This window comes from Helianthus annuus, chromosome 6, assembly GCF_002127325.2.
Source record: "Helianthus annuus cultivar XRQ/B chromosome 6, HanXRQr2.0-SUNRISE, whole genome shotgun sequence".
NCBI classification, from domain to species: Eukaryota; Viridiplantae; Streptophyta; class Magnoliopsida; order Asterales; family Asteraceae; genus Helianthus; species Helianthus annuus.
This window is the reverse complement of record NC_035438.2, coordinates 145,595,341-145,608,904: the sequence shown is the minus strand read 5'-3', so window position 1 is coordinate 145,608,904 and position 13,564 is coordinate 145,595,341. Positions and strand designations below refer to the sequence as shown.

At 33.7% G+C, this 13,564-nt stretch overlaps 1 protein-coding gene across 1 annotated transcript; it reads left to right on the top strand.

Moving 5' to 3' along the window:
* Positions 1-447: 447 nt before the first annotated feature.
* Positions 448-11,439, top strand: LOC110866004 (Fanconi anemia group J protein homolog). Its single transcript, XM_022115357.2, has 27 exons — positions 448-914; positions 1,645-1,723; positions 2,799-2,874; positions 3,541-3,605; positions 3,682-3,735; positions 3,817-3,917; positions 3,999-4,140; positions 4,231-4,292; positions 4,376-4,449; positions 4,542-4,612; positions 5,163-5,250; positions 5,328-5,400; positions 5,492-5,587; positions 5,680-5,788; positions 6,030-6,123; positions 6,225-6,308; positions 6,382-6,538; positions 8,006-8,190; positions 8,282-8,326; positions 8,437-8,465; positions 8,556-8,677; positions 8,773-8,820; positions 8,926-9,050; positions 9,163-10,122; positions 10,622-10,678; positions 10,882-11,001; positions 11,093-11,439. Exons 1-27 carry the CDS (start codon positions 485-487, stop codon positions 11,114-11,116), a joined length of 3,570 nt encoding a protein of 1,189 aa, XP_021971049.1. The 5' UTR covers positions 448-484; the 3' UTR covers positions 11,117-11,439.
* Positions 11,440-13,564: the final 2,125 nt, after the last annotated feature.

Below are 13,564 nucleotides of genomic sequence, written 5' to 3'. Positions count from 1 at the left end.
GGTTCGTTTGCAGCCCTAACAGCCACCACCACCTCCCACCATCCACCTCATCACAACCTTCTATCATCGCCACCACTTGCCTGCACCATCACCACCCACCCCACCACCATCACAAAACTATTTGAACTAAAATGACAAGAAAAAACTATTTAGACTAAAGTGACAATCTGATCAAACCTCAGGGACTAAAATAACAATTTACTCACAAAACTAATTTTAAAAGAATAAGTACAACGTCTAAAAAGCCCTCATATGCTTTGTATTTGAGATTACTTAACCAAGAATTTTAACATAGTTTGTATTAAAAGTTGACCCTTGTAGTAAAACATGTTAACATGAACAAAAATGTTAGATTTATGTAGCTTTCTCTAAAAACAATTTTACTAAATGTAGTTTTCACTTTTCATGTATCGTTGATTTCAGAAATTAAACGAAAATCTAAAGATGTGAAAATGGAGTTCCCGCCAATAAAAGAAAAACAAAAATGTTGAAATATAAGCTTGAAACCCTAGAACACTCCCCAATTCACAAAATGAAGGCAAACCAGAGGCGAAAATCCACCCAAAGCGAACCAGTTATGTCAAATCCAAACCCTAAACCACACGTCAATCACATCAGCGGCATACCGATCGAGTTTCCGTACCCGCCATACGGCTCTCAACTGGCTTACATGAGCAGAGTCATCACAACACTCGATCGAGCGCAACGAGACGGTCATTTTCACGCCCTACTTGAATCGCCTACTGGTACCGGCAAGTCATTGTCTCTGCTTTGCTCGGTTCTTGCGTGGCAGAAGAATCACCGCTCAAAGTCTCTGTACGGCAACATATCTCACTCAAAACCTGATCCGGAGGCTCTCATTGACCCGCTCGGTCACGGCGGGGGGTTTGTTCCTGAAATGGAGCAACCGTCAGGTATAATTAATCATTTCATTTCATTATTTTTACTACTGAACCGCTCGGTCACGGTGGGGGGTTTGTTCCTGAAATGGAGCAACCGTCAGGTATAATTAATCATTTCATTTCATTATTTTTACTACTGACGTTATTATTGTTAGATACAATGCTTTTGGGCTTATGCTATAAATTTCATAGTTTAAACCTCCATGTTAACAAATATTGACATTTAAATTGTTTATTTTGTTGTTGATAAATGAGGCTTTTCTGTTCTCAGCTCATTAAGATATGAGCTTATAAGTTACTGAGGAAATATGACTGCTAGAGCTGGAATTTACAGAAAATAATAGGAGAAACATCTGTGCTCATACACATCTTTTTTATTTTCTAGTATACTCTTGGTACTCGTTGATGTTAGTAGATAATGTGCCTATTTTTCATCTAGTGAGAAAACTTTTGAAAAGAGTTGGGATTAGTTAACACTTGTGTATCATTGAATAAAACCATAGCTCTTCGTTTTTCTTGACTTTGATGCCATGAAGCACGTATATTTTCGTTTTCGTTTTTCTTGAGTTTGATGCCATGAAGCACGTATATTTTCGTTTTGCAGATACGTTTTTATTTTGTTTTATGCAGGTGGATCACCCTCAACCTAGTTGTATGGCGATTTATATGTGATTTTTTCTTAAAAGAACTTGCAAAGTTGCTCATCAATAAGTTAATGTTTTGGTCTCTTTATAAATTACAGCTAACGTGATGCCTACTCTTTCTGAGACGAACAATGGGAAGCAGAAGAAAAAAAGAGGCGTTGTCATCTACTATGCCACGTAAGTTTTGTTCAATCAAGCACTTGAGATTCTAGTGTATATGTTTTCTGTTATTTGGCCTTTTTTTTGGGAATGTTGATATTTCTGCACACGAACACTGTTTTTTTTTATAACAATATTCATTAGAAGAAAATATCTTTGTATAGATACATGTGTCATAACAGATAAAGATATGAAGTTATAAACACCAAAGCGGTATCACAAACGTGAAGTACCGAAAAACTGGTACCGATACGCCAATTTTGGTACGGTATTCAGTTATTGTCTTTACGAAATATGGTTTTGTCAGAGTACCTACAAGTTTTTTCACTTTTTCTTACTAATATTAACAGTATGAATAGATGGGGGTTCTGTTTGCATATCTACATGAGTATATGTTTTTTCACAAGATAACAATTGATCACTATGTTTTTGGCCAATTCTTGAAAAAACGAGTCTTTAGCTATATAAATAGCAGATAGGTTATCACTGTACACTGTATCATAGTAGTTTTATATTAATGGAAATATAAATAACTGGAGTGGATTTTTATTTTCTTATTTTGATATCATATTAAAAAAATTAATGTTCTATATATTAAGAGTGAATTTCAAGAATTGTCCTTTATCTTTATACCAATTTTCAGGCGCTGTCCTTTATGTTCAAAATTGACGAGTTTTGTCCTTTATGTTTTCATATCATACACGTTTTGTCCTTTAGGCCTAACCCAGTTAGTTTTTTCAGTTAAATTTGGTCATGTGCGTTGCACATGAGGGCATTTTTGTCAATTCAAAGGTAAGTTCAACGGCAGATTTACAGCTCAAAGCTTCTGCAACCTTTGAATTGACAAAAATGCCCTCATGTGCAAAGCACATGACCAAATTTAACTGAAAAAACTAACTGGGTTAGGCCTAAAGGACAAAACGTGTATGATATGAAAACATAAAGGACAAAACTCGTCAATTTTAAACATAAAGGATAGCGCCTGAAAATGGGTATAAAGATAAAGGACAATCCTTGAAATTCACTCATATATTAATGATTTGTGTTTTTTTAATGGAAATACATATGTTTTGTTTTTGTATTGGCTATTCAGGAGGACACATTCACAGATTAGTCAAGTGATCGGTGAATTTCGGAAAACAAGCTATCATGTGCCTATGGGAGTTTTGGTTCGTTATCTGGATCTTACCTTTGTCCTACATGCACTTTTGGTTTATTGTCTATTGTCTCGTTTGACAAGATTTCTTGTACATATATGTTTTTGCATTCTTATGTTGATAAGTTTTCTCTTGCAGCATTTTTTTTAACTTATGCTAAAAAAGAAATAAGTTAAACTGTTCTAGTGTTTTGTTTTGATCACCATCTAGTCATAGAACTATATTACAACAAAGTAAGTGAAAACTAATTAATATGTGTATATGTCCATTTTAACCTTCTGGAATCTTATAATAATATTATTATGATTGTCTTATTAATAGCGTTTATATCTTAAAAAAATTGATGTTCTATATATTAATGATATTCAGATCTTATCCTTTCTATTCGGACATTTGTGGTACATTCAAATCTTGATGAAAAAAGAAATATACTAATTTTTATGTCTGATTGAAGTAGACATATGTACTATTGAGTGATTCTATGTAAAAAACATTTTTAGTGTTATTATTGGTCTTAACTTCGATCCTTTTGACTGTTTGCCTACACAGTTTATGTTTTTTTTTGTTTTTTATTGCTATTTATGAAAAACCTTGTTTGATACGACATTTATCAGATAAATGCACTTGTGTCAAGTTTTTTCTAAAATTTGAAAAAACCTGCCCCCTTTCATCTTTCAGGGATCTAGAAAACGCTACTGTACAAACCCTAAAGTTCGTGATCAAGATAATATTGATGAGAAATGGTACCTATTTACGATTTATCTGTAAAACATGCAGTTATATTTTGTTTCTACTTTTTATGTGCATTGTTTATTGTAGTAAGCTACTTCTCAAGGAGAATAAACAAAAGAAAGCTGGTTGCAGAGAATTTATGTGAGTTTTGTCATCTTTTATCCTTACAATAAGATTCTCGATTCCATCAGAATAATAATAATCGTTCATGAGCTTTTACAGGAACGCGCAGAAGATCCGAGCTCACCCATCTGTCAAGAAAGGAGGCTGCTATGAAGTCCATGATATTGAAGATCTTATTAAAGTTGGGGAAATGGTACAAGGTTTGGTTTTTTTATTATATCAACTTCATTTTTGACACAGGTTATTGTCTGGTAAATAACCTTTTTTTTGTCGTGAATCAGGGTGCTCGTATTTTGGAGCACAAGCCATGGCAGAAGTGGCAGATATAGTTTTTTGTCCATACAGCTATATTGTCAATCCACAAATCCGAAAAGCGATGGAAATAAATGTTAAAGGAAATATTATTATTCTTGATGAAGCTCAGTGAGTAATATAATCTCGCAAATATAATTAGTATTTGGATTTGTATTACATATGGTGTATTACAGATAAGTTGTTTTGATTTTTATTCAGTAATATAGAGGACATAGCTCGGGAGGCTGGTAGTATAAACGTGGAAGAAGGTGTTCTATTTCGTAAGTGTTGTCTAACTTCATTTTTTTCTCTTTCTTTTATGTTTCTTTTTTCCATTTTTTAATCTTTTTTTTACATATGAAAGAATTACAGAAGGAACTGGAAAATCTTTGTCAAAGTGACCAGGAGATTTATCAGCCCTTATATGAAATGATAGAGGTACCATTATGAACTCTCTATTTAGAAACTATTGTACAACTGCACATATTTTGTCAGCATAAATAATTATTTTTAGGTATTCATCTTTGCAGGGTATTATGAGTTGGATCAGCCTGAGGAAAAATTCCCTCGGGAAGCATAGTTTTCAACATAAAGCCTCATGGTTAGTCATTCGATATATTGTTGAATTTTCATTTTTTAATTTAGAGTAAAATGCAATTTTTCGTCCCTGAGGTTTGGCTAGTTTTGCGACTTTCGTCCAAAGGTTTGTTTTTCCGCATTTGGATCCAAAAGGTTTGAAATCTTGCCATTTTCATCCGGTTCGTTAACTGCATCCATTTTTTTCTTTAAGTTAGAGGTATTTCCGTCTTTTTTTGCTAACTTAGTGGGCAATTCGGTCTTTTTCACTTTATGTAAAAAGACCGATTACCCCTGAAAAAATTCGAATTGCTCTTTAAGTTAACAAAAAAGACGGAAATACTCCTCACTTATGGATGGAGTTAATGGGCCGGATGAAAATGGCAGAATTTCAAAGCTTTTGGATCCAGATGCGGAAAAACAAACCTTTGGACGAAAGTCGCAAAACTGGCCAAACCTCAGGGACGAAAATGGCCTTTTACTTTTTAATTTATGACTGGGTATTATACATTTTGTGCACGTATAGTATGCTATGAAAGTATGATCTAAGCGATATTTTGTGACAACCATTTCAGTTGGGGTGCTGATAAAGCTGTAAAAGAACTTCAAGAAGCAAACATATCAATGCAGTGCTTTCCAAGTTTACAAGATTGTGCCACAAAGGTAATCCTTCATTGAAAAAGATTTACCTTGAATATGTTGGCATTAACATAATAATTGTCTTATAAAACTTTATTCAGGCAATCAAAATAGCAACAGATGCAGACCCAGAAGTTGCTCATTTAAGCGGCATGCCCTGCACGGTATTAGAAGGTAATTAACTTCCATGTTATGCCTTTAATCTTTCATGGAGTCAAAATAGACTTGTGGTCTCATTGCATCTCTGTTTGCTTTCATTGCACAGGCCTCTTCTCTTCGCTTACCTACTTTTTTTCTGAAGATGGGAAGCACATATGCGACTATCAGCTTGTATTGCAGTGTCATATCAACAGTGATGATGGTAAGTTAATAGAAATACATTAACATAGGATTTGTTATGTCACACAATTTTTTGTTTCGGTACGATTTGTGTTAGTAACAGTGTTTATGCAGGACTTGCTGGTGATGAGTGGCCCTGTACATTCAGTTTATGGTGCTTGAATCCAGCCCTCGTGTTCAAGAACATGGCTGATAGTGCTCTTTCAGTGATTTTAACATCTGGGTAGGTGCATGCATTCATATTACGTCAAATTTTTTGGTACCATTATTTTCTTGTTTTAGTATCGTGTTATGCAAAGTCGTATACATAATATTGAAGCTATGTCTCTTTGTTAGTCAGACTGTAAAATCTTTAATACAGTCTCCCTGCTTAAATCTTCAGCCTTCACAGTTTATCATAAACATTATGATTCACATATTTAATTGTGTCATCCTTATATAATCAGTTAATAATCTAATGACAGGACTTTGTCACCAATGAGTTCCTTCCAGTCGGAACTTGGGGTTCAGTTCGGAACCTCTCTTGAGGCTCCGCATGTAATTAATGTGGACTCACAGGTACCGACTACCGACAAAGTTTCATCCCTTTTTTTAAATATTACTTGGCATTTTGATTCTATTATCTTATTTATGTTACTTTTTTACCTTTTATATGAAAGCTATGGGCTGGTGTGATCCACCAAGGGCCAGATAATTACCCGTTGAATGCAAGCTACAAAACATCAGAAGCTTACGGTTTTCAGGTAAGTTTTAAAAGCAAATATGGGAACGTTTGACTTAATGTTAAGTATGTTGCCATTGTTGTTTCTTGTACAGGATGCACTTGGTACATCTCTGGAAGAAATCTGCAAAGTAGTTCCTGGTGGGTGCTTAGTTTTTTTCCCAAGCTATAAGCTTATGGACAAATTACGCAGTCGCTGGTTCCAAACAGGTCAATGGTCTCGCCTAAATGCACAGAAACCCGTTTTTGTTGGTGAGGTTCCGTCCTGTGTTACTAATGTTTCAAAATTAATACATGAAAATATGAAATACACACAAAAAGGCAAAAGAAACACCCTTTTGTTGCTGAAGTCTGCTGTACATAGCTGGTTATATTTTTCTATTTACTTAAAAATAGAGCTTAAATTTTAGTTTAATTTGGTGTTCCCTTTTCTGAGCTATTTTATATTCTATATATAATAATATTAAAAGGTGTAGGTTGATGAATAGTGTAATTTTTTTTTCATTTAGTGATTTTTCACGTTCACCTCTTGTAGTTTACCCAGTTTACTTTTTGCACCAGAAACTTTTATAAAGTTATCAAACAGCCTCAAAACTTTAATAAACTTTTCTTTTGACTTTGTTTTTTAAGTTTTCTCTTTTGGTTGTTATACCAGGTCTTTTTTGTCATTTACTGATCTTTCACTTTCACCCTCTGTAGTTTACTCATTTTACTTCTTACACCCTAAACTTTATTAAAGTTATCAAACAACCCCTAAACTTCGATAAACTCTTCTTTCGACCTTATTTTTATGTTTTTTTTTTCTTTTGGTTGTTATACCGGGTGCCGTTATCGTATCGATACCGTAATGAACTGAACCGATGTTGATCAAACTCTCGCTGTAACGCGCGGGTAGCTTTACTAGTTTACTTTAATAATCTCCTTGGTTTTAAAAAGCGCACCTAGGCGCGAGGCGCATCAAGGCTCAGGGTCCTACACTTTTTTGCTTAGCGCCTGCCGCCTAGAGTAAACCCAAGAAACGGTGCGCTTGAGCGCTCTTTTTGTTAGGCGATGAGGCACTGAACTGTACGCTTTAAGGACCTTAAACAAAAATTACACGTTTAGCTTAGAAACAACCATACCTGCGAGGAGATGAAGATGAAACACCTTTGTTGGTAAAAATGGAGATGAAATGGCTATTATATTGCCAGAAATAATGTTTTAAAGAGCTTGAGAGGAGATGTAAGAGTGATGGCTAGATATGACATAGAGATGGAGATAGAGAGTGATGACTGAACATTTATAGGGTTTATACCCTTTTTACTTTTTATCTTTTGTTTTCGCAAAATTACATTTTCATCCTTAATGTTATACTATTTTAAAATTGTAACCCATAACTTTTTCTAACTTAATTTTTTACCTTTTCTTTGCTTTTTATGGAGTTTTATTGATTGTACATATAACTTTGTTAGGTGTACTTTGAGTTTATAGTAGATATTTTGTACTTCTTAGGTTGTACATATGGGTTATTTAAATATTAAAGCATATATAAAGGTTACTTGTGTCTAAATTTTGGGTAAATGATACTAGAATTCTTTGGGAAATATATGAAAATAATATATAATAAACTGCGCCTCGCGTACGAAAAGCGGTGAGCTTTTGCGTCTCGGTTTTTATCCTTGTCGCTTTTGTGCGCTTCTCGCTTTTTAAAACCAAGGTTACCTCTTATTATATTATTAGAGCCAAGAGGAGGGCAGGATGACTTTGAGCATGTTCTGAAAGATTATTATGATACAATTCGTAACGGAAAGAAATCTACGACTGGGAGGAGAAGGGGTAAAAAGTGGGATACAAATAGTTGTAATGCAACAAAGTGCAAAGGGAACTCAAAGGGAGCTACATTTCTTGCTGTTTGTCGAGGAAAGGTATCCTGATGTGTCACCTTCATCTTATTGTTTTCATCTCATCTTGATCTGTCATCTGGATCATTAATCGGGCCATATTCTGGCTGTACAGGTCTCAGAAGGAATTGACTTCTCGGATGACAATGCTCGAACGGTTGTATCCTTTTTTTTTTTGAGAAGTTGGAACTTGTTTATACAATAACCTCTAGTAATTTCTCAGAGCATGGTTATAGTATTGTTTCTTGACTACCACTTTGGAAATCTTAGATAATTGTGGGGATTCCTTTTCCAAATGTGTAAGCTTCACTTTCTGTTTTCGACTACATTTGTATTTTTTATAGGATGTATTTGTTTTTATGCTGCTGATAGGTATAATTTTTCATCAGGTTTGATATCCAAGTAGCAGAAAAGAAGAAATACAATGATACATTTAAATCGTCTAAAAGTCTTCTTAGTGGAAGTGAATGGTACTGTCAGCAAGCTTTTCGAGCTCTTAATCAGGCAGCAGGTAATCACAATCTGTGAGTTTCCTGTAATGTCGTTTGCCAAGTTGTTTTTTCATTCTTTTTCATATGTTGAGTATACATTTTGTTTTTTGTGTAGGCCGTTGTATCCGACACAGGTTCGACTATGGAGCCATAATCTTCCTAGGTAAGGATTCCCTATATACGTATCAATATCCAGCCAATTGTCAACTTATCTGTTATTGCTCTTTAAAGATGTTGTAATCCTTATCATGGTCAATATTGCAAGCAGATGAGCGTTTCCGCCAAGAAAAAAATCTAACCTACATTTCAAAGTGGATAAGAAAATCCATCAGACAGCATGACAATTTTGACCAGTCATTAGAGGGACTAAAGTCGTTTTTCAGAGACGTCAAGGTATTCTTCTCGCTATTTACTTTTCTACTATCCACATAACATCTTTGCTTTTGACTAGTTTCGACATCACCTAACAAATTAACAAAGCTCATGTTGTGAAATAATGCAACAGGTTGAGAATAATGGAAGTTCTATGAAGCCGATTGATGTTACACCTATTGATGTTGAGGAGCCACGGAACTGGTTCACAGATATGAAGAACGGTAAATCAACTAAGCCCAACCTGAAAGCACAAAGATCTGTGTCAGATGGTGTCACAGAACCAAAAAGTACAACTAAACCGAAGAAATCCGCGGTTATGACAAAAGAGTTTGACTGTTCATCACCAACGCCAATGATTTCATCACCTAATGATATTGAGCTTACTGTTGTTAACGAAACCCCAAGAGAAAATGACCATGAGCCGAAGGAAACACTGATTACGGAAACAACTCTTAAATCTGCCTCTGAGGATGAGCTGTCTAATTCAACCATATTCCATACGAAGTTTCCAGATCAGCAATTACCACATTCCTTTTCTTCACCTTGTTCCACTTCTGCTTCTGGAATCATGCATGCATTCGTGACTCCTAACAGACAACACATATCTCAAAACGCATCACCTTTACTAGATACGAGTGTCAATTCACGTTTTCATAAAAGAAGAAAGCCTTCAGTAGTCAAAATGGAACCCTTAGATTCTCCAGAGACATCATCTACCACTTTTGGTGATGTTATGAAGAAAGACGTAAAAGTATCTTGTTCAGTTTGTAAACATCCGTTAGGTCTTGAGGTCAATAATTATATTGTTCCTTGTTCAATAATGTCACTATCTAAAACACATTTGGCATCAATTTGGAAAGGGGAGTTTGAGAAGCAAGTAATGGGCCCCACAAGTGTACCTGTTGCGGTAACCGACATTACGTCAGTTGATACAAGAATATGGGACAGAAGTCCAGAACAAGGAATATGGAGTAAAGAAGACGGTTGTGTATTTAATAAAATCTTTTGCACTTTCTGCAGTAATCAAGATAATTGCCTTGGCTTGCGTGTTGTTGCAACCGATTCATCCAATGTTCATCTTCTAAATAAGGTACTACTGTTCATTGAAACTATACCAAGTTCGTGTCGTGTGGTCGACCTGTTTTATGTTCATTTATGAATATGAGTAATACCTAGTAATAGTTTAAACAATTAATTATTCCGATTTATATGAAACCCTTTTGTAATTTGTTTTCATTTATCTGTTTTTGTTTATTTATCTCATTCCCAATTAACTAAATAAATTGGGCTTATATATTTAGGTCCAGACTAGAATAAGTGAATCTGATGGGCAGTTAGAACTAATAGAATAAAATTGTTGGAAGTGAAAGTAGATAAAAAGGTTCAAAAGTGAAATACATTACACTTTTAAAAGTTAGTAATAGTTATATGAAAAATTAAAAACCTAAAAAGTTAACTTTGAATTTCAACACTTTTCATCTTTGAAATCAAAATACTAACTTCTTTAAAAACTCTAAAATGGGTTAAAAAGTCAACCCCTTTTTTTAACAATCTTTTACGATATTCTAATATTTTAACTCAATTTGCAGGCTATCTTTTATTCTGACAGACTGGAAATCCAACATATCGATCTATCAAGGGATAAGGTCAGTTAATGCGTCTTCGTTTACTCTAAAATCTGAAGTAACATAAATAAATGCATGTGGTACATCCAGAAACCAACTGAGGAGGCTGGCGAATGACAAAAATCAAAATTTGTGTTTTTTATAGATGGATATGTTGGATGTAAAACTTACGGGTTGGGTTTTTTATCTGTTGTAATCTGACGTATGGCGAAATTCATTTGTAGGAACACTCACCATCTAGTGTTACAAGTGGGACTAAAAGTCTAGTACAGGATCCGTTTGAGAAATATGCATACGTACCTCCAGAAACCAATTCAGGAGGCTGGCGAACGACAAAATCAAAGGTAGGTTGTAATCTTCAGTTTTTTGTTGTAGTTATTTATAGTTGCAGGTCACACATTATAGCCTAACTGACAAAGTTGATTCATCATGCAGATGCGGCTACCAAGAAAAGTCTAAATTTTAACATTGATGCCTAACAAAGTGTAAATTTTAAACTGGTTTTCTCGACAACAATGATTGATTTTGAGGAAGATTGAATTGAATCTCAAGCGGGCCAATTACACATGAGTTGGGAATCAATGTTTATTTTCAACTCTGGTGATATGTTTTTAGTTGTTTGTGTAAACTTTAGTTAATTATTGTTACTCTTTTGTTCCTTTATTCACTAGCTTTTTCTCATGTAAATGATTTAAGAAAAGTCTTTTCTAGTAATCATACATTCTTTTAAAAAAGAGTATTTTTATATACCACGTATTAAATAATACAATATTTAACTTTTGTATTATACGAGTTGATGTTAACCCACACGCTATGATGGAATATTGTTTACCAAACGATTGTGGCTAATTTGTATTCTCAATTTGAATGATTAATGACTTGTGGTATACTACAATGAGGTTGTATCCTGTAAAAGATCAAATTCACGTACGAAGCATATGTGAGAAGGAGATGAGGACAAGTGTCATTGACAACAAGGGTAATTTAGTCATTTCTCACTTGAAACGACTTCCACTTGATTTTTAAACGGCTATAACTTTTTCACACGTTAATATTTTTTAGAAAAAATGCACTTTATTAACGTGCATTTCATTCTCTTTAATTCGAGTAGCATATTTGCTATAGTTTTCTTAAAAAAAAATGGCAGGATTTTGAATATCCATTAGTCCATTACGTGATTTTGAATACCCATCACATGACTACGTGATTTTGAATATCAATTACGTGATTACACATTTAACATAAACCATTACGTGATTATACATTTAATATAAGTCCATTATTTGATTAGACATTTAATATGATCTGTTATAACTAATGTATTACAATTATGCTTATTACGTGAATATGCATTTAAATAATAAGAACTTGATTGTTTATGATTTTTTTACGTGATTAAATCTCTAATATACAGTATTTTGTTGTTATTATAGGTTGATTTGGCTAATGTTTTGAATACAATTTATCCTTAATATGTGATTAGACCTGAAATATTAGTTATTCAATATGGAATATTATGTATTACATGTTTTTGTTTTACGTAATCAGATATTTACTCGGTGTAGTTTCACATAAAATACTATAATGAAACCAGGTAATCAAGAAATGGGTATTCAAAATCATGTAGTCACGTAAATAATACATAGTCAACTATTGTTACGTAATTACCATGGCCGGCTATGATGGTGTGCAGGGAGGACTTCCGCACAAGGCCCGTGATTTCGAGGGGCACGGGATTTTTTTTAAAAATTCGTTATATATATGTTATTTAAAAAAAAATTGTAAACACATACCAATTCCAATATAGGCCCATTATCAAATACATTTTAATGGTTTATAATTTAGCCCACTACATATTAGGTTTATTGGCCCAAAACTAATATGATTTGAATAAAAATTATAACACACTTCGATAAATATATGTTATTAAAAAAATTGTAAACACATACCAATTCCAATATAGGCCAATTATCAAATAATTTTTAATGGTTTATAAGTTAGTCCACTACATATTAGGTTTATTGGCTCAATACTAATATGATTTTAATAAAAATTATAACACACTTTGATATATATATATATATGTATAGGAGACCGCTAAAATGAAAACCACATCCAGTTGTAAGAACCATGAGAACTTTTTGATCCGGGGCGAGTTGGACCAATTTTTTTTTTCATAAACGTAGATGCGTGTATTATAAACACATTTGTAAAAAAAGAAATTCAAAAGAAAAAAAATGTCGTATGTGTAGTTTTGAGCACCACAAGTTTGTGTTTACGGGTACCGTAAATTTTAAATAAAATTTACGGTACCCGTAAAAACAAACTTGTGGTGCTCAAAACTATACACACGACATTTTTTTTTTGATTTTTTTTACAAATTTGTTTATAATACACGCATCTACGTTTATGAATTTTTTTTTTTGGTCCAACTCGCCCCGTACGGTGTAGTTCTCATGGTTCTTACAACTGAAGGTGGTTTTCATTTTAGCGGTCCCCTATATGTGTGTGTGTATATATATATATAGAAAGTATATCGTACATTATGGCTTAACGTACTTCACGTACAACAACCTGCGTGATTTGTTATATAACATGCCTGATTAATGTTTTCAATATGCGTGATTATTGTGTTTCAACATGCGTGATTTTGGATTTTTGAGTTATAACGTGCGTGATTTTAAAATTAACGTGCGTAATTACCTGTCGTACGTGATGTACGTTAAGCCGTAATGTACGTTAACCTTCCTTTATATATATATATATATATATATATATATATATATATATATAGGGGATCGCTAAAATGAAAACCACCTCTAGTTGTAAAAACCATGAGAACCACTTTATGGCCCTTAGATCAACTAGATGGATGGATGTGATTAAAAGTAGTTAATATTAATATTA